Raw genomic sequence first — 21019 nt, 5'->3', positions numbered from 1 at the left:
CACGAATGTCACATATAATGGCTTGTTTACATGAATATTCGACTACTGGTGCGAAAACCAATACTGTCGAAGGACTGTGCTCCTTAGCAAAGGAAGACACTAGGCAAAATTTGAGACATCAAGCACCCTTCTGGATATATTATTATTACGTTATCTACCGGTTAAGGTAGGTTTTGGCTGGATACAATCACCAAATAAATATTTTGTAAGCCCTAACGAAACACAATCCAGCAATCTACTCTACATCAAGCTCTCTTCATCTTTGAGTACTTCCTTCCTCCCTTCGTCAAACATCCCTATCCTGTTCCTGCCCTTTCCTCGTTTGCCTAACATTCTCCCCTCTATTACAGTCTTCAACATCCCGCTGTCGATCACTGCGCCCTTCATCCATTTTTCCTGCCCCCAATGATTTCTCCCAACAATCCCCTCTCTTCGCCCACCATACCAAGTACTTCCTCGTTTGTTTTCTTCTCTGTCCATTTCACCTTCTCCATTCTTCTCCACACCCACATTTCAAAAGCCTCCAATCTATTTCTATCACCCTGTTTCAGTGACCACGTTTCCGCACCGTACATGACAACGCTCCACGTCAAAGTTTTAACGCGTCGTTTCTTAATATCCTTACTCAACGTCCCTGTCATCCACTCCTTCCTCCTTGTGAGAGCCTCTTTTCCTAGTGCAATTCTTCTTACGTCCCTGCTACTTCGACCAAAACACTTCCAAGATATGTAAACTGTTCTACTTGCTCCAGATACATATCTATGTTAATTTATTTGGCGCCAAGGATATGTTGGAAAGAACCTTTTCGAGCAAATAATGCTGAAGATTACTTTGCTTCATCGTCTATAGTGTTTAAACTACACTAAGTCTGTGAATCTCAAGCATACAAAGAAAATTTCAACAACAAATAAATGGCGTCCACTATTTGAACCAGACCCATTTCCTTAACTAGTTTTCAAAGGAGCTTAAAGAAAAGTATCATATTCTTAGGTCCCCGAGGCCTCCCAGGAAGGACATGCCACGGAAATGGAATGTCGGGATGGGATGCAAAGAGGGGTGACCGGGCGAGGGCTGTAACGTGACGAGATTGTATGCGAATCGGTGTCTTACACCGGAAGTGTGTTATCGCTTCGCGAAGGCCTCCGTGGGAATGCTTGACTGGAAAAGAAGTTCGAGGCGTGATGCGCTATCGCATTTTGCGTCGCATAGTTTCTTATAGTCGTGCTTAGTGGAAGCCGCCCTTGACTTCCCGCGGATGATGCTCAGGCACGCCCCGTTGCTCGCTCGTGACGACTGACTGGGGTGTGTGTTGATGCAAATGTTGATGGGCTGAATATTTCCGCAGCGGTTTTTTGCTTGTAGTATCACAATGCATGCTGACTGTCGATGCTTGAGCTGTTAATGCAACATTACGTTGTTCCGCTAGGCAGCTTGCCAGGTGGGAGCGACCTGACCCGATACGCCAACTAGCTCCGCCCGTGAACCGAGTGAATTTGTATACTCATAGCCGAAAAAAGTCAAATGTTATGCTACATAAAAAATCAAAGTATTTGGCTTATTTAAAGGTGGGTTTCCGACTGTCCTTAACGACTTTTTACTTCAAATCCCCGTGGAGAATTCCCCTTCCTTTGTTCTGCAATATTTTATTATTCATTTCTTCGGAACTTCTGCCTGTCTTCATGCTGTCCTAAAAATCTAACTCACTTCTTTTCTCTATCACGCTTTCTCAAACCTCTTCCTTCGGCCATCACCTCAAAGATCCCACTGCCTTTCAATATTTCCGTCATTCACTCTCTCTTCCTTTTTTTCGATATCCACGAGCTTCTTCCTCTCTTCGCTCACCATAAAACCTCGGCCTTAGTCCCTATCCAACTTATTGTATCCTTTCTCGGCCTCAATCAATATCTTAAAAAGCCTTTCATAAAGCCTTACTTTCTATGTTAAAGTTTGAACTTATCTTTTCTACATATCTTTACCCTGTATGCTCGACATTAATTCTCTTCTCCTTCCAAATACCTCTTTCGCTAAAGCAATACTTCTCCTATTATCGCTACCACTGAATCCCTTTCCCTCTTCCGCTCCTAGATCCGGTGGCGCCGGGGTAATCTTCTCGCCAGCCAACCCAACGATCGCGAGATCGATTCCCGACTTGATGGTTTTCCTCCGCCTTGGGAATGGTTATTTACCCACAACATTCAATGTAATCTTAATGCGGACGTCTCATCTTCACTCAAATGATAAAAAAGACAATAAAATAAATAAAATTCACTCTTACTCTTGTTTGTACATTTTATATATATATATATATATTGTAAAATTTTTGATATAATTTATCTCATTAATGAATTGTTTATTGGTTGAGGAACGAATCACGTCAAGATGGTATGGAGTGAGGGCTTCTAATTTTTTGTATAAATAGAGTAAAAATGCACAACGTAACGTAGCCTAGGTCCGATTTGGATATATTCTCCTGGAAATATTTTTCCAACAAAGATTTTGATTTTTGAAACCATTTTTGCACACACAGAAGGCAGAACATGTTTCTCTGGGAATTAAGATATCAATTTATTGACGTCAATGAGGTGCGACCATAAGCTGTCACATCCCTTCTCTAGCTATTACATCATTTACAAACTTGCAGACATGTGTATTTTGATTTACAAAAGACCCCTCTTCATCTCCGTACACTTCCTCTCTCACTTCATTCCATCCAACATCCCTATCCTATTCCTACCCCTTCTTCGCCTGCCTAACATTCCCCCTCTTACACAATCGTCAACATTCCATCGCCAATCAAAACGCTCAGCATCCATTTAACCTCTTTCCTTTTGATTACTCCTAACAATCCCCTCTCCTCCCCCAACATTCCCAGCACTTCCTCACTTGTTCTTCAATCGGTCCACTTCACCGTCTCCATCCTTCTCCACGTCCACATTTCAAAAGCCTCCAGTCTACGTCTATCCTCCTGCTTCAACGACCACGTTTCCGCGGCGTACATAGCTTCGCTCCATATCAAAGTTTTTACGAGTCTTTTCCTAACATCCTTACTCAACGTCCCTGTCATCAATCCCCCCCGTCCTTGTCAAAGCCTCTTTTCCTAGTTTTTCTTCCCCCTATGTCCTTGCGAGTACTTCGACCATTTTGGTCGAAAACACTTCCGAGATACGTCAACTTTTCCAATTTCTCTAGTTTATGAACTCCTACATTAATATTTAACTTGGCCTTCCTCTTTCTCGAAAGCCACATAACTTTTATTCAAAAGATGCCGCCAGCTGAGCAGACGCTTTGTACATATTTATCTGCTGCTGCAAAATATGATAGTCTCGGATTATTTATTTAAAATAAGACTTTAAAATTGCATTATTTTTTTCACTATCCCGACCTCTGGAGTACTATATACATGTACATCTACAAAATTACTCGCAAGGGCTTGAGGTTGTGCATTGAGGGCACCAGCCATGCATGGATAGCTCGTTCTCATTAGCTCTCATTAGCTCATGCGTGCATTTGAATATATATTAGTTATATAAACAAACACACATGAGCACACACAAACTCGCCTGTACACATCATGCTGAATTTCACTTAATCATTAAATTCCTAGGTACTTTGAATGATATTCGACTGTTTGGGTTAAATGCATATCGTGCGAGGAAAGAACGAAGAGTTAATTCGTGACTGTGACAGTGTTCATCTCGCTCTTCTCCCTCTATTGGTGTTGGGAGCATCTATTTAAAGTGAATTTAACCCTTTGCACAATGGTCGTTAGTGCCACTATATGGGCCAAATTGGTGATTCAGTAGAGTTACTTTTGTTGACTGCGAATTGAGAAGGAGAATTAAGTTTGAAATCCTAAATTAACTACCCAATACTTCCATTGTGAAGGAAGGGTATCCGTACATTTCTTTAGCTTGGTAACTTCCCCGAGTGCAGTTCGGGATATCAATACACAATGTATGATTATCGACAAATTTTATTCTAAAATGGTTGTCCAGAATGCCTGTCTATTCCCCCGTCACTCCTGAAAGACACAATCCAAACCCGGCGGTGCAGTGCCATCCGTTCATGATTTTGAACACCGATTCAAAGCATCGGCTGCAGTTGAATTGTCGCTCGCAGAAATGACGTTTCTTCCAGAAGCGCGAAGGTTTTTTCCTTGAGGAAGGGACCTCACGGAGTAGTAGTAGTATTTAGGGGAGGCGACCGACTGCTGAGGTCATTTGCGCCATTAGGGATGGACAGGAAGGGAAGAAGGTTGGAGACGAAACCCGGTGTCGGCATTAGCTTACTCTTTACGAAAGGCGCCGAGGGGTCCGCAGTTTAACGTCCCATCCGACGGACGGCTTACTTACTCAAAGTGCCCTCCATAAAGCACCTCAAGTAGGGATCGATGTATCTCAGAATAATATTCAACACCGCCGGGATTAGAACCCGGGCCCTCTGGGTGGGAAGCCAATACGTAAGCCCCCGCACCATCGCGATCCTTCGGGAATATCCTTGTGACCCCCTATTTTATCGCGACTCAGGGTCCAGGAACTAATGTGCCTGACCTTTGCTCAGACCATATGAGAGATTTAGGATGGGGAAGCGTGATGCCATTCCAGTAATGAGATCACTAATCGAGAGGAATATAGAAGAGGAGAAGAATCAAGAGGGATACATGTCGCGGGGTGTTAGGCTACGATTCTTAAACTAGTATAAAACCTCATACAAAACCAAATCATGTTGCCTTAATACAAAAATTAGTTTGTTCATGCACTCGACAACAAAATTTAATAACAGAATATGCACATTCAAATAATGCTCAATAAACCCTTCCCGCATGACTGCATTAGAATTCCAGAAAATAATGTAGGGCTCTTTACAGTATTGCTTGCTCTGCTTTGCCTGTTCTTCCCCCCTTCCATCCCTCTTCTCTTTATGTGGGAGGACCCTCCCGCTGCCTGCAGCGATGAGTTACATTCCCTACCGGTTTCCTTGGGGGAGGAGACCGTTGTGCAGGTGTACCTGTATGCTGCATGTCTATGTGGCAGTGAAATTTCGCTTCTTGCTTGTCAAATTCTAGCTTCCACGTTTTCGGATAAATTTTTCACTGCATCCCAAGGTACAATTGTTTGTCAGTTGATAGCATATGTATTTGCATGCGTGTAAGTTGAAAGGATTTTTACATGAATGTATACGCCTGTATAGAGACTTTTTGTCAAATTGCAAACAAATAGTAGTCATCGATGGCCTGTGCTCAACGGATAGGGATGTAACTTCGGGCGTCCCCCAGGGAAGTGTAATACTTCCTTTTCTATTCTTAATATACATTAATGACTTAAGCGCACACGTTAGTAGCATATCTCAGGTTGTTTGATGACGACACGGTGGTGTACAGGGAAATCTAGATCGCGATCTGCTCTCTAGAGACTTCGACAATATCTCAGAATGGTGCAAGAAATGGGGATTAATGCTTAACATAGACAAATGTAATTTTTTTTAAATTTTGGAACAAAGGAAGTGGCGAACAGGATATAAACTACAAAATAGAGGGTTCAGTACTGACTACGGCCAATCAAGTTAAATATTCGGTGGTAGTTCTCACACTTCGCCTTTCATGTTGAGCACATACCAGGACAATGTGCGGATCCGCTTTCAAGAAACTCGTCTTCATTAAACGGGTAGTGGGGAATTGTAATGAGAAAGTTAAAGAGAATTCTTATTTTGCTCTAGTTAGACCTCATTTGGAATCGGCAAAAAAAATTAGATAAATTCCACATAAACTCCGCCAGATTCGTTAAATATTGTCATATTAAGAACACAAGTGTGACAGGTCTCTTAAGGGATTTAGAGTGGAAGCCACTTGAGATACGATGGGAACAAGCGAGATTTAGATTTTTAAAAAGGTTCAGAACAAACGAGTTTAACGATGACAGTAAAGGAATTATTATGGCCCCACACTACTTCAGAGCTAGGAAGATCAGACCACAAAGATAAAATAAGGGAGATAAATTCCAGTACAGATGGATACAAATACTAATTCTTTCCCCTAACAATCAGAAATCATAGTAATAAGAAACCGAACTCCCTTTAGAAATATTGAAAACATTGAATTTACAAGTCGGAACAAAATTAAACATTGCAAAGACATTAGGTACATTTGTAGGTGCATGTGCACGTATGTTAGTTTGTCTATATAGTTTCTGTGTTTGCATTTGTGTGGGTTGTAATGGTTCTTGCATGAATGTATACCATGTTTTGTTTGTGGACTGTATAAATTTGTGGCTTTTGCATGCGGTTTATTTTCTTTCTTAATTACGGGTGGTGCCCTAACACCCACTGCCACACGCACTTGTGGTATCTTGCACGGTTTTATATAGCTGTAAATGATGTACAACTGTCAAAAATATGGGCCTTTTAAATAAAAACAATAGCATGTCGGAAGAAACGTTTGAGATATCGACAAATGTATACACTTCCAATTTTAATTATCTCCTACGCGATTGCTGTCAAGTCTATTATGTGCTCTAATTGCTCGAGGAAAAAACGACACGTTAAATTTATCAGTTCGGCAATAAATCTCCCTGATTTTACGTCGGTGATCTGATCTGAATCTAATGCTCTCTCTTTTGAAATTACTTTCCCATAAATTTGCATTGGCAAAAAATATATTTACAAATCCTACGTTTTTAGTTTCCGAGATCCATCCATCCATCCATCCATCCACTCAATACCCCGCAAGCCGCCGCAAGGGCGTGTGGCGGGGGGTGCTAGGACACCACCCATAATTTAGAAAAGAAAAATAATTAAAAAAAAAAAAAAAATCGCATGCAATAACGACAAAATCATATATAAAAAAAAACATGGCATACATTCATGCATGAACACTTACACCCAACACACATGCAAACACTCAAACTACCAACTAACATACACATGCACCTGAAAGTATACCTAACATCTCTATAGTGTTTAATTTTGTTCCGACTTGTAAATTCAAAGTTTTTAATATTTCTAAAGTGACTTCGGTTTCTTGCTATTATGATTACTGATTGTTCGGGGAAAGAATGAGTATTTGTACCTATCTGTCTTGGAATCTATCTCCCTTAGTTTATCTTTGTGGTCTGATCTACCTAAGTAGTGTGGGGCCATTATAATTCCTTCAGTGTCATATTTAAACTCGTTTGTTCTGAACCTTTCTAAAAGTCTAAGCCTCGCTTGTTCTCTCCGCACTTCAAGTGGTTCCCAGCCTAAATCCCCATAGAGATGTTTTTAATTCCAAGCTCCATGTTCGGTTCTCATTGTTTATTTTTATACTATTATTGTATTTTATCATGTTTTTAATATATTTTTACTGTAAATTGGCGATACCGCTGTATGTTAATAATGCTTTAAAATAAATAAAATGAATAAAATAAATAAAATACATTAAATAAGTAAAATAAATATAATAAGTAAATTAAATAAAATATCCATCTCTTTTTAAACGTTGGTGAAGCTGTCAAAGAGATTCCCACGCAAGTGCTATTTCAAGCAGGTCAAAACCTGTCCGCTCAGTTGGCGACTCAGTTGGCACAGCATGTGGTTTGGTTGATATACTCGAAAAGATGAGGAAGAGCTTTAAACCGACGCCGCTAGATGGGAGTGTATAGTTTGAGACGAATAAAATGCATTTTAAAGTTAAATATATAGCTAAAATTAAAACAAAATACATTTTTATAGTATTAAATATATTAAGCATAGTAGTTTTCTTAGAATTTGGCTTCTTAAATTTGAATTTAAAACGTTTTGATGAACTTTATAGCATAATTATCTTACCGCGCAGTATGTATTTAAAAGCAAAATTATTTAAATTGATTGCCTTTTTCAGCCATCCATCTGGAGAGTATTTCGTGAAAAGATGGTGAAGTTGGCACTTCAGAGTAAAGCTGTGTCAGCTGGACGAAGGCGTCGTACGAAGGCGAGATCTAAGGGAAGGAAGGCGAGGATGAGTAACTCGAAGAGGTACAGTAACGCATGGTCGAACCTAATGGAGCGTTTCGCTATTCCGAACGGTATTGTTGTTCTCTGCATAGACTTAGTACCCCGCAAGGCTGTGTTGGCGGGGTGTGTTGGTACACTAACCGTAATTTAGAAAAAATATGCAATCCGCCAACAACACAAGGTAGACATTCATGCTAAACCCCACAAACTAACGTGCACTTACAAATATGCCTGATGTCTTTGCAATGTTTGCTCCGACTCGTAAATTAAGTGTTTTTAATATTTCTTCATTGATTTCGGTTTCTTACTATTATGATTTCTTATTGTCCGGGGAAAGAATTAGTATTTGTATCTATCTGTACTGGAATCTATCTCCCTTATTTTATCTTTGTGGTCTGATCTTCCTAGCTCTGAAGTAACGTGGGGCCATAATAATTCTTTTGGTGTCATCGTTAAACTCGTTTGCTCTGAACCTTGCTAAAAGTTTAAGTCTCGCTTGTTCTCTTCGTACTTCCCAGCCTAAATCCCCTAAGAGACCTGTCACACTTTGTGTCCTTATGAAAACAATTTTTAACGAATCTAGCGGATTTTCTGTGGAATCTATATAATTCTTTTTGCTAAATTTTCTCCCAAGGATCCCAAATACTTGCGGCATATTCCAAATGAGGTCTAACTAGAGCAAAATAAAACCTCTCTTTAACTTTGTCATTACAATTCCCCACCACCCGTTTAATGTAGCCGAATTTCTTGAAAGCGGATCCGCATATTGTCCTAATATGTGCTCCTCGTGAAAGGCGTGGTATAAGTGCGGGAATATTGACTCTGGTGCGTTATTAGAGGATACAATTTGAAATGAACACGGCCAATTTAAGTCCGCAAAATTATCGAATAAAAAATAACACAAGAACTTGGCCGACAGACACCAAGTTTCAATGTCTTGTCTGTATAAACCACCTGCCACACACTCTAGCGGTGGCTTGCAGGGTATATGAATAAATTTTTAAAATGCGTGGGTTTTTGCTTAGTTTCGTTGGCTGGCTTTGATCTGCGACGTGCGGAGCACGATTAGGTACTCGTAAACCCTGCCCCACCTCCTTGCGCAAATTAAAGCAGAATCACACATCCAAACAGATGAAGTCGCGCTGTTTTTCTCATTCAAGCATCATAAAGAGGATTAATCAATGGCAGCTCATGTCACCATCCACTGTCCTGTTTCATGAATTTAACATATTATGCTACACGCCCGCTTGGCGTCCTTTGAAAATGTAACATTTCAAAGAATAAATATTGGTTTTCCATCTTTAATGCAGGGCCTATAAAATTTGCTCGATAGAAGTCGAATGCAAGGCAGATTTTTCACGAGTTGAAATGCGTCCTTAATGCTGAGCTCCTTGAATTACTGTTCATCTACATCTACGAGTACATAATACCCCGAAAGGGCCTGTGGCGGGGGGTGTTCGGTCACCACCCGTAAGAGGGAACAAAACCACATTCAAAACCAACACATACATGCAAACCCATATCCACAGTGGTGTATGGTCACAGTGGTCATGCAAAAATCCTTTCATTTTACGCCCATGCAAATAACGCCCGCATGAACTGTTTTGTCTCGCTGATAGTATTGAATTCTCTACGTGATTTCAGTATGATTTGTCACGAGATAACGTTTTATCGGAATTTCCCTTGATTCCAATGGGCTCCCGAATACGAGCCTTTCTTCTCTCCCTTTCATCCTCCTTCAGTACCCTTTCAACCCTAACCAACCCTCAGGAAATCAAGGCCTGCATTGACTCCATCCCTGCCTGGATAAAATTAACAACGTCCTTCTCAAAACCTCCTTATCCTCCCAAATATTCCTCTCTTTAATCCCGAACCTTTTCGACCAAATTTACCTTTCTTCCTCCTTCTATTCCGCCTGGAACATTTGTAAAGTTATCCTAATCCCTAAACCAGAAAAGACCCCACCTACCCCGGCAACAGCCGTCCCATCACACTCCTTTCTAACCTGTCCAAAATCCTTCTCCGTCACCTTGATTCCCATACCAGAGAGGATATACGTCAATGACATGCCCGCGCACTACACTATACATGTACGCGGACGTCACCGAGATCTCCGCACCATCACGATACACCAACATTTGCAAACTAAACACTCATTTAAAAAGAATGCACATCATACCCCACACCCGAATCGCAATATCCAAAGCCCTGCGAGCCCGTTTTGAACTAACAGCCTCCGTTCCTCTTCTGCCTCCCTCAGCCACTCCGCCAAGGTCCGGCTATATAGCTTGCTCATTCGGCCATCTTTCTTTCAACTTCTCCTTCACTAACACTGGAAAGGTACACGTTCGTCATTTACACTTTCGTTTGCCATTGTTCCTTATGTGCCGATTGCACACACATTGTCGCTGAAGGGGTGGACGTAGTCGCACCGAAGCAGCATTGAAACGAAGGGCAAATAAGCCCAGTCAATAGGGATTCTGGTCTGGTTTTAATACTCCTATACGGATGTGAGGTATTTACCAAACGAAAATCAATTATTAAATCAATGGAAATGTTTCTAAATAAAACACTCCGCTTAATTCTCCGCGTTAGCTGACGTACCCGTATTAAATACGTCAGATATGCAAACACCATCTCATTTAAATTCAGGATTTCTGCTACAAATTGTCAAAATCTTTTACGAGAGACTGCCACTCTCTGGAAATAAATTGCTGATTGATATCTGGAGCCATGACTCTCTCCTTCCGAAAGCACATACACTGCCTACAACATACACTCACCTATGAGTCTTTCCTATGCCTGTCTTTCCTATTCATGTCCCTTCTCTAAATTTGGTAAATCAAAAATGTTCAATTCAGACTCAAAATCTTGTGATCAACTAAATTTAAATCTTCATTAAATATAAAAATAACATATTAATAATAATAATAATTTACAAAACATATCATTACAAAAAATATATATGTATAATAAAAACGAACAAAAAAATGAAATTAAAAATATTATATCAACGTAAAAAATATATGCATACAAAAAAAATCATGTTTAAATATCTTAGCCTTAGTTTGTAAGTTTCCTCTTCACACAAACATCATATACGTACTCAACCGCCCTTCTATCCCCTGACAATATTGAAATTATACGCCCAAGAAAACCAGTAGAGGTGAGCTCTATTCACCGGAGCGGCCTACATTTGCGTGCCGCTGGCGCGCCCCAGACTTGTTCGTAATCATTACGGATCAGACATATCTAAGTTTTCATTGACTCAAAGTTGGTATGCCTGACAAGACTATGCTATAATTGAAACCCGTGAAGCAAACAACAATTTCCCGGAGTGTTGAAGGTAAGTCGGCTATTTCACCTCCACGGCGAATATTAAGATAATATTGAAATGAAATAATTTACTTTGTGATTCCACACACTTTATTTAAAAAACACGACCCAGGTTTCGACGTTAAACGTCCCGGTTAAGCCGGGAACAATTGAATATGTTGAAGGTTATCATTAGGTGGTCCTCGTTGAAGCAAACTTGCTATATATACCTTGTGATCAAAGGAGTTGGTCCGAGAGGGAGGTTGGAGGGGTAAAAAGGTTACAATGTAGCTGGGAAGAAAGGAGATTTACACCTTTTGACTTAGAAGAGTTAGTAGATTTAGGAGTGGGAGGGGTGTGGACAGGCTCTGATAGGCAACTAGATCAGTTTCTAGTGCATTTTAAATTCTATCAATTCTTATGTACAATTCACGTGTGAAAAAGAGAAAAAAGGTTCCCTGAATTCCCTCGACCTATCCATTTATAAAGACAAAGACGGGTAACAGTGTTCCATTTTTAGGAAAGAAATGTATACAGACCAATTAATTAATTCCTCTTCAAGGCATTGCTTCACCCAAAAGCTTTCGGCATTTCATGCAATGATCCACCGTTTAACCACTATCCCTGCGTCAAAATTCAATATAAATAAGGAACTTAATGCAATTAAAACGCTAGCAGTATTCAATGGTTATTCAGAAGATCTAATTAATAAACTTTACCGGAATGAACTTACAAAAATAGCCTTAAGCCACATTCACAACCACGAACATTTTAAAGATCCCACTGCCAATTGGCGAAGAATACCCTATCTAAGGGCTATTTCTCAAAACGTAATGAAAAGTTCTCCTGAAGAAAAAATTAAATGTGCCTTTTACAGTCGTTCATGCCTTAAGAACCTGATCTCTCACACAAAAGGCAAAGTCCCCAAAAATGAGAGGAGTGGAGTGTATGAGTTAAAGTGTTCAGAATGTTACACAAAGTATATTGGGCAAACAGGACGAAATTTGAAAGAAAGGATAAAAGAACACCAAACATGTGTAAAAAATAAGAACATAACATCCCTCTTGGCAAAGCACCTCATCGAAAGTGACTTTTTGACTGAAATTATTCATTTTGAAAATAAAGTTCAAAGGCTCGATGCTTTGGAGCAGTTAGAAATTTTGCCAGCTACTTGGTAACCTTTTTACCCCTCTAACCATCCCCCCTCCTTTGATCAGAAGGTATATATAGCAAGTTTGCTTCTATGAGGACCACCTCTCACAAATTCTCTCACAGGCACCGATTCTCAGACAAAACGCCACACCTCAAGACATGAAAATACTAATACACTCGACAGTAATAAGACCAGTATTGACCCACGCAGCACCTACGTGGATGGAGTCAGTAGATCCCTGATGGATAAATTAAATAGTACAGAAAGGAAGACGCTGAGGCTGGCTTTTGGTATCCCCCCTCCCTCCCGGGAAGAAAATGAGATGGTATACCAAAAACAAACATAGAAAAACTTTCAGACTTCTTACTGACAAAGTGGAAAATATACTTTGATAAATTAAAAGAAAACACCAATTGGGCTATGACATACACCAAACAAAATAAAATAGGCCCCTATGAAAAATATTAGAGACCAAATAATGTTACACTCCTAAACAATACGAAACAAATAATTAAATAAATAAAAAGAGAGCAATACAACGACGCTGGTAGTGCTCCAGGAAGATATAGGAACTATTGATAGAAATGAGCTCTTACGGCTAGTAATATATAGTATAATAAATGTGAAACTCCAATAGCCGTAAACGCTGTTTACGGCTATTGGAGTTTCACATTTATTATATATAGTATAGGAACTAAATATTGTGACGCAGAGCATAAGCCCAACTAGGCGACCTCTGAAAAATAAAGCCGCTTGAAAAACCGGCAAGGCATGTCGTCGTCGAGGACCACCTGATGATGACGATCAACGTCGAAACCTGGCTCGCGCCTTTTAAATAAAGTGTGTGGAATTACAAAGTAAATTATTTCATTTCAATATGTTATACAAATTCCACAAAGTTACGCCTGAGACAAAAAATTTTATTAAGAAAATATTTGTATATAAGACGGTCATAGCGAACGAGGTACCGTAGGATAACATCTACGTTATATTTAAAAAGGATAATTATCAAAAGCGTATCAATTGTAAGTTTTTCGAAGAATTTGGGTATTATTTTATATTTTAATGATAATTGAAGAGCCCGGACTCGCCTCTCTGGGCACCATCAGCTGAACCCAAGCTGTGTAATTTTTCGGGTACCACATCTTCCTGGGAAGCCATAACCGGCACAGGGAAATAAACAGGTTTTTCCATATATATTATAGAACATCTATTGTTGATTCAGAGGACCCAATGTTAAACGCACATTTAAGAAAGTCAAAATACAAGAAAACTAGCCTGGAAAGTTCAGCCATAAACACTTTCAAATGATGAAACTCTTTACAGATGCTCAGGGGACGTTTTCAAGGTTTCCTGGAACTAGACTCAAATCTACGAGCCATTTTACAAACCGTCCGATTGGAATATCGAATGTACGATGAAATCGAACATTCAAGTTCGCATTTTGTGCAACACAGCAGCTTTTATGGACAACCACTTTAGGAGTGGCCGTTTTCAAAGAAAAAAATTATTTCATCAGCACTGTCTATGCCTTTTCAAATATGGAAGGCTTCCACAAATAGAGACCAGTGCCTTTACAATGCTCTCCATATTTAAAATAAAATCTTATTTTTTATTGATTTGGCCCAAGTCGTTATGGGGTGTATGGTTACACACTAATGGCCCATTCTAGTTGGGCGTTTATGTCTTAAAACATATAACTGGCGACGATATTGACACAAATATTTTTTACATTTCCAATCCTTAATGTTTATCTAATTAAGTCATTTATTACTCTAGGTAATCTACCGGTTAAGGTAGGCTTAGGATGGGCACAACAACCAAACATTTCCTTTGCGCCTCGTAACAAAAAAACCCAACATCCTACTCTACGATAAGCCCTTTTTCATCTCTGAGTACTTCCTTCCTCCCTTCGTCTCGTCCAACATCGCTATCGCGTTCCTGCCCTTTCCTCGTTTGCCTAACATTCTCCCCTCTATTACAGTCTTCAACATCCCGCTGTCGATCAATATGCTTTGAATCCATTCTTCCTGTCTCCTTATGATTTTTCCCAACAATCCCCTCATCTCGCCCCCTCTAACTAGCTCTTCATCGTTTGTGTTCCTTTCGCTCCATTTAACCTTCTCCATTCTTCTCCACACCCACATTTCAAAAGCCTCCAATCTACTTTTATCATCCTGCTTCAGTGACCATGTTTCCGCGCCGTACATATGTACTACGCCCCATATCAAAGTTTTTACGAGTTTTTTCTTAACATCCTTACTCAACGTCCCTGTATTCAACTGCCTCCTCCTTATGAAATCCTATTTGCGTAGTTACATACGGCGCCGAAACGTGGTCACTGAAGCACGATGATAGAAGTAGATTGGAGGCTTTTGAAATGTGGGTGTGGAGAAGGTGAAATGGACCGAAAGGGAAACAAATAAGGAAGTACTAGGTATGGTAGGTGAGGAGAGGGGTTTGTTGGGAGAAATCCTAAGGAGGTAGGAAAATGGATGAAGGATTGATCGGTAGTGGGGTGTTGTAGAGGGGAGAATATTAGGCATACGGGGTAAGGGCAGGAACAAGATAGGGATGTTGGACGGGATGAAGGGAGGAGGGAAGTACCCAGAGATGATGAGGGACCTGATGTAGAGTAGGTTGCTAGATTGTGTTTTGTTAGGAGTCACAAAATATTTATTTGGTAGTTGTGTCCATCCAAAAACCTACCTCAACCGGTAAATTACCTCATAATAATATAAGTTGAGCAGCACCGGTGATAATGGGCAACCCTGCCTTACACCTCTTCCTGACACTGCCCATCCGGACTCTCCGTTCCCCACTCGCACCTGAGCAATATGAGACATGTGCAGTTTGCGGATTAGTCTCCTGCCCCTCCAATCTATTCCTATTTTCTGCAATATACTCATTAGTTTTTCCCAATTCACTCTATGAAATGCCTCTTCGAGATCTACGAAACCGGCAAATACGTCCTGATTTTTTTCTATATCCCTCTCGATTAGTGATCTCATTACTGCAAAGGCATCACGCTTGCCGCTCCCATTCCTATATCCAAATTGATCATCCCCTAAGTAACCATATGCCCTGCTTTCCCTTGCCATTTGTTAATGATCTCAAGAACTACTTTATCTGCGTGCGAACATCACTTAGTAACGGGTAAATTAATCCATGAAAGGTCCATCAGCACATCCATACTCCATCGATCCAATGTTAAACGAATTTTTGCGTTGGCGTGTATGTGTTTATATGTGTGTAGAAAATTTCGGTTCATCAAACGCGACATCGTAGTTATCTTAAATTCTTTATGAATAATGGTATTGTTGCTAAGGGAACAACTGGAATTAACTGTACTCAGCTCAACATAGGTTTCGTTTGCTAGAAACGGCTCCGATCCAATCACGGGCAAGTAAGCCAATGGATGCTGCGGTGGCTAGCGTGCTGGCTTTCCACCCACAAGGTCCTGTTCGAACCCTGGAGATTGCAGATTTTTTCAGTGGTATACATAACCCGACTTGAGGTACTTTGTTGAGAGCACTTTGACGCCGTCCATTGGATGGGACGTTGAACTACGGCGCCTTTCGCTTTGAGTAGGTTATTTCCAACGCCGGGTTTCTATCAACCCTTGTTCCTTTCCTTCCCATCTCTAATGGCGTAAATGACCTCAGCTGTCGTTAGCCTCCCCTAAATCTACTACTCTTACCGAAGTCAACTGCTGGGAAAAACTGAGTTTAAACTACAAAAATGATTTAAATATAATTGTCGTTACTTTTTCAATCGGCAATTAGTAAATTTAAGGTGACTTTTCTCATTATCAATATCATAAACGAATTTTTTTCTGATCCCTCACAGGCAGCCGAAATCCAGGGAAGGCTGGTCACTACAAACTTTTAAGTACGAGGTGAATCAGAACATGGAAAACGCCCAAGGCATGAAGAAGCGCCACGATGATGTTATTTATGAGATTTTGGCCGCGCTGCCGAGCCATGTGAAGGTGAATGTGGACAGGAAGTTGCCATACTCCCGTTCCCGCCTCCGACCGGACCTCTTGGTGGTCGATAATTTCCGCAGGACGGTGGCCATCGCCGAAGTCACCTGCCCCTTCGGAGGGGACAAGAAGACAATGATGGCCGCCAGGAAGGGCAAGATGAGCAAGTACAGAAAAGAGAGGACAAATTTAAGGAAGCGACTGGCACCCGGAAAAAATGTGACATTGGGGGCCATCGTGGTGGGATCCTTGGGAGCATGGGACGAGAGGAATGACAAGGTTCTCCTGGATTTGGGAATAGTCCCCTCTGAGATCGCCACGTTGAAGAAAAAAATGTGTGATGCCGCGTCCAATGGGACCTGTAGCATCGCCATGGACAGTCAGCGTGGAAAAAGAAGTCGTCTGTACTAAACAGACAATGTGGTGGAAATGAATTACCGCCATATGATTTCTTTCACATCCTTCATTCTTTTTGACTTTAGTCTTCTTCTTCCATTCCTTCTACTTTTGGATCGGATTGATAGGCCTGGACATGTTATTGATGGACACCAATCGATTAGGTAGTTTTGGATGTACAACCTCTGCACTATTGTACAACGGCACATTTCTTTGGCGCCCCTGACAAGCACAGCACCACAACAGGCACTACAATTAGCAGCCCACTTCAATTCCGCACACGTCCTCAAGATGTCCTCGAAAAATTGGGATCGAACGAAATGGGGAATTATCGAAAGATATGTTCACACAATTTTCAACTTCATCAAATGGGGATTACCAGTTTTTTTGAATTAATTAATATCAAGAAAGAATAATATTCGTATTCATCCAAACTCTTTTTTTCATCAATCACAACCAATGTAGACGTTACAGCGCCATTATCAGGTTTATTAATAATAATTATTCACCAATTAGATATGTCTCAGTAGGGTTTACGCAGGTTTTTCACACCCCTCTTCCTATGTGGGTGTTTTCCTGCAGTGGGTTTTTTCTATAGGATAACGCTTCAAAATCCTTAAGGTTTTCCCACAAAAAAAGTATCTCTTTTGGCACTTGTAAATTAGTCATTTTCTTTATTTAATTTAATATTTTACACATAATAACTATCAAAATTTTTACACAGTTGTAACGTCTAGCTCTAACACGACATACATGTATGTAAATTCAAGGCACTTACCTACTCCCGCTATCTACTACCTTCCTTAGTATTTTCGTTTTCATCTGTGTGATTTACTGGTCCCTGGCATAGGAGATATCCTTCCAAACCTCGAGTGTGTGTGTGAATGCGATTGGCGAGAGTGACTGTTATTCCATAACACACCATAGTGATCGAGAGGTTGTAAGTTTGTTTCCTTACTTATTAATTTTGCCTTGTTTGTGTGTGATTGAGGTACACGTGGGTCACTATTACCCAAACAAACCCATGTGACCTAGTGTGTGTTTCCTATCTTCCCCTTACTTGTGCCTTTTTTTTACCTCCCTCTTTAAACAAACCTAGTGCCAATCAAGTTAACGGTCTAGGCTATTTCGTTTTCCATTACATGTATTTACATAGGGTTCTCCTCCATGTGAGCGCTCTACCCTCGCCGATTTTAAACCTAATTCTTTAGTTTTTTTCTATTTTGCGAGAAATAAAATTTAGAAATGCTTTTGTCGTGTTTGCACGAGCTTTTAATACTTTTGATGAATAAATTTCTTTTCAAAATATTTTGGTTGTTTTTATTTTATGTAACGAAAAGCAAAATCTTCACTTCCTTTTCAACCTATGTATCCAAGATGAAATTCAAAAGGCACTTCAAGGAATAAGCGTAAGTATGAATATTTATCTGGGACTGTGAACGGCATTCTAAGATTTGCGAATTATCTCATTATAGCATTAATATAATTGAATATTTTAAAAGGGGAAGTTATGAAAGGCATGGTGGGGGGGGGGAGGAATATAATATGGGAATTAGCAATGAAAAAATAAAGGGCAAGGTTTTTATTATTCCATGGTTCCCAAAATTAGTCTGGTGTGTATTCACTCACTGCCACACACCCTAGCGGTGGCTTCCAGGGAACTAAAAAAATAAAAGAAACCATTTCTGTTTATGGGCGAGGGACCTGGATGAGAGAGAATGAAGAAAGAAGAAAACAGGCTTCCTTCCAAGATTTGTGTAATCGAGAAATGTTGTGAATAAGTTGGATAATCAGATTTTAATTGTGTTCAAAAGAGTTTTGGAGGTTTATTGTGAATGTATAGGAAGGGTACAATAATAATAAAAAGGAAGAATACAGTGAAAATACAAGCAATGTTATTACGGTACATATTGATTTATCCAAGTCTTGAACAAAAGTGTCCGAGGGAATGGTTGAGGGGAAAATAACAAAGCCACAGAAGTTGATGTAATTACTTTTTGGCTGTCCCTTCGAGCCACTACGAGGACATGAAGCAGAGATTTTGCTGCGTTACCGAACTGCGGGTAAATTTCATGTCTTCACAATAGGTATGTTAGGTTACTCATCATTTTTTATTACAAATTTGAAGTGCTTTAACGTTTCTTTTTTGATGAACAAAAATTTTGCCAAGAAAGAAAGAGTATTTAAATATATTTGATGCTGAAGTGTATTTCCCTCATATTCGCTATCGAGTATGTCTTAACCTGGGCCACCTTCTTGATAAATTTAGTAAACTTATGTCTCTAGGTCACTAGATAAACAGTTGGTTGGTATATTGGTGCCATGATCTATCATTACGGAGATTAGTCATGAAGAATCAGAGGGTTTTCGAGAATATTTCTTTTTAAATACCTCCTTTCTTCTCTAAAACACTCTGCTAATATGACGCACGTCATTTTACGCTGACTGATAATACAGATGTTTGCTTGTAGACACGACTTGCATGTGGGTACGACAGGTGACTGAATCTCTTCGCGTACTGTGCATGTCTGGCGTGGATAGACCCCCTGCCACTCACCTGGCCAGTGAACTTGCAGAGATTCACATATACATTAAAATATATAATAGAAACAGGGAGCTAATTATCAAACTACTGTACACGTCATTCTCTGTGGCCGAAATCAACGTAAGAAAACAAGATTCACTTTAGTACAGAAATTCTCCATCTTCAAGAAGAATAAGAAACTTAAAATTACAATTTGAATGAAGTGTTCGCGGGTGTTCCATGAGGTCCGGTTTTCATGCGCTGATTTCGACGGTCTATTGAACAATCAAAACGCCGGAGGGTGAACAAAAGACTACGCTAGCGATCCGATTTTATATTAAGGATTACAGCAAATTAAGATCTAATAAAGATTGGGATTAGAATAACTGCTATAAACTAGGCAACACAACATAAAAAATTGTTTTCTAAACGTCACTGTTGGAAAATATTATATGATCACTTAGCCATCGTGGAAAATATAAAATTTGTAACGCGTACTTTCCATAGTTGATGATCTGATCTTTTTTCAAGCATCTCCCCCAGCTTTATGATACGGGTTCAGTGACACATTTTAAAATTCATTCCAAAAGAGGCCTTCTAATTCATACAAATTGATTCGGACCAGTTTCATAATATGCCGTTCAAGTCAATTGTTAGGTACCGTAGAAAATAACTCGACCGGGAGGTTATCAACGAGACGTATTTGGTAAACAAATAATCCCGTTGATATTTTGTAATTGGGAACGTGATAGCCGCAGTTAATTCCTTATTTAAATTAGCTAGCATTTTAGCAGTCATTTTTGTACTCAACCAGTGGCTATGAAACTGATTAGTATTGACTTTAGTTGGAAGTGCACCTTCAATTTCACAAGACGTTTTAAAACTAGGGCTTGCAAACTATAATTTAACTTACCGTTCGCGAATGACGTCCGATTTAGTATTTTTGTGGATCTAATTACGCTACAAATGCTAATTTTATCATAAAATCGATTTTGAAATGTTTCGCCAATTCGTTGAACACGATATAGTTCGCTATCGGACCGAGATCGTGAAAATCCCATGTGCTAAATACTCGTAGTTTCACGGCATGTCGCCGAGCAAGGAAATCGGTCGACATAGATACATCTACATCAACACAATATCCCGCTAGCCGCGGGGTATTGTGTAGATGTATCTATTAAGGTCTTTGCGTTAGGTCAACACCCCCCGCCACAGAAATCTGTAAGCAATCCCTGTCTAGAGAACCAGAGTGGCGAGGGATTTTGTTAGGCATGTTGACTCATTAAGAATTAGTTTTCTCTAAGAAGAACGCTCCCATCCCCGCATGAAGGGCATGTCAGGCCCCTGTTTCCGAACTCTGTCCTGTCAGTTGCCCCTTTAGCCCTGTTCAGCCTGCGGTGACTCAAATGAGGAATACTTCTCAGGCACCCTTTGCCCATGCCGCGTCCATGTGCCGATTATTATTCTACGCAGAGCGTGAGCCAGGGCAAAGTACTCTCAGCGCAGAAAACTCCGTAGCTAAAACAAGAATGCAGATTATGGCGGAGAGGTCTTCTGAGGAAAATAGTCGCCGGGACTTTTATCTCCGATAAGGAGCATTTCCGCCCGTGGAAGCAAGTCGGTCTCAAAGAGAACCGTTGGTTGTCATGAGCGTTTATTTTAAAGTTTCGAAGTGGCTGGG

General features: G+C 40.2%; 1 protein-coding gene across 1 annotated transcript; it reads left to right on the top strand.

Annotated features, from left to right (window-relative positions):
- The first annotated feature begins 7879 nt into the window (after positions 1–7879).
- On the top strand, positions 7880–18000 carry LOC139692269 (uncharacterized). Its single transcript, XM_071590348.1, has 2 exons — positions 7880–7986; positions 16283–18000. Exons 1-2 carry the CDS (start codon positions 7883–7885, stop codon positions 16827–16829), a joined length of 651 nt encoding a protein of 216 aa, XP_071446449.1. The 5' UTR covers positions 7880–7882; the 3' UTR covers positions 16830–18000.
- The last annotated feature ends 3019 nt before the right edge of the window (positions 18001–21019 follow it).

This window comes from Hetaerina americana, unplaced genomic scaffold (assembly GCF_022747635.1).
Source record: "Hetaerina americana unplaced genomic scaffold, ioHetAmer1.1.p SCAF_4, whole genome shotgun sequence".
NCBI lineage: Eukaryota > Metazoa > Arthropoda > Insecta > Odonata > Calopterygidae > Hetaerina > Hetaerina americana.
Note: the sequence above shows the minus strand (reverse complement) of the source record. Positions and strands in the feature narration are given on the sequence as shown.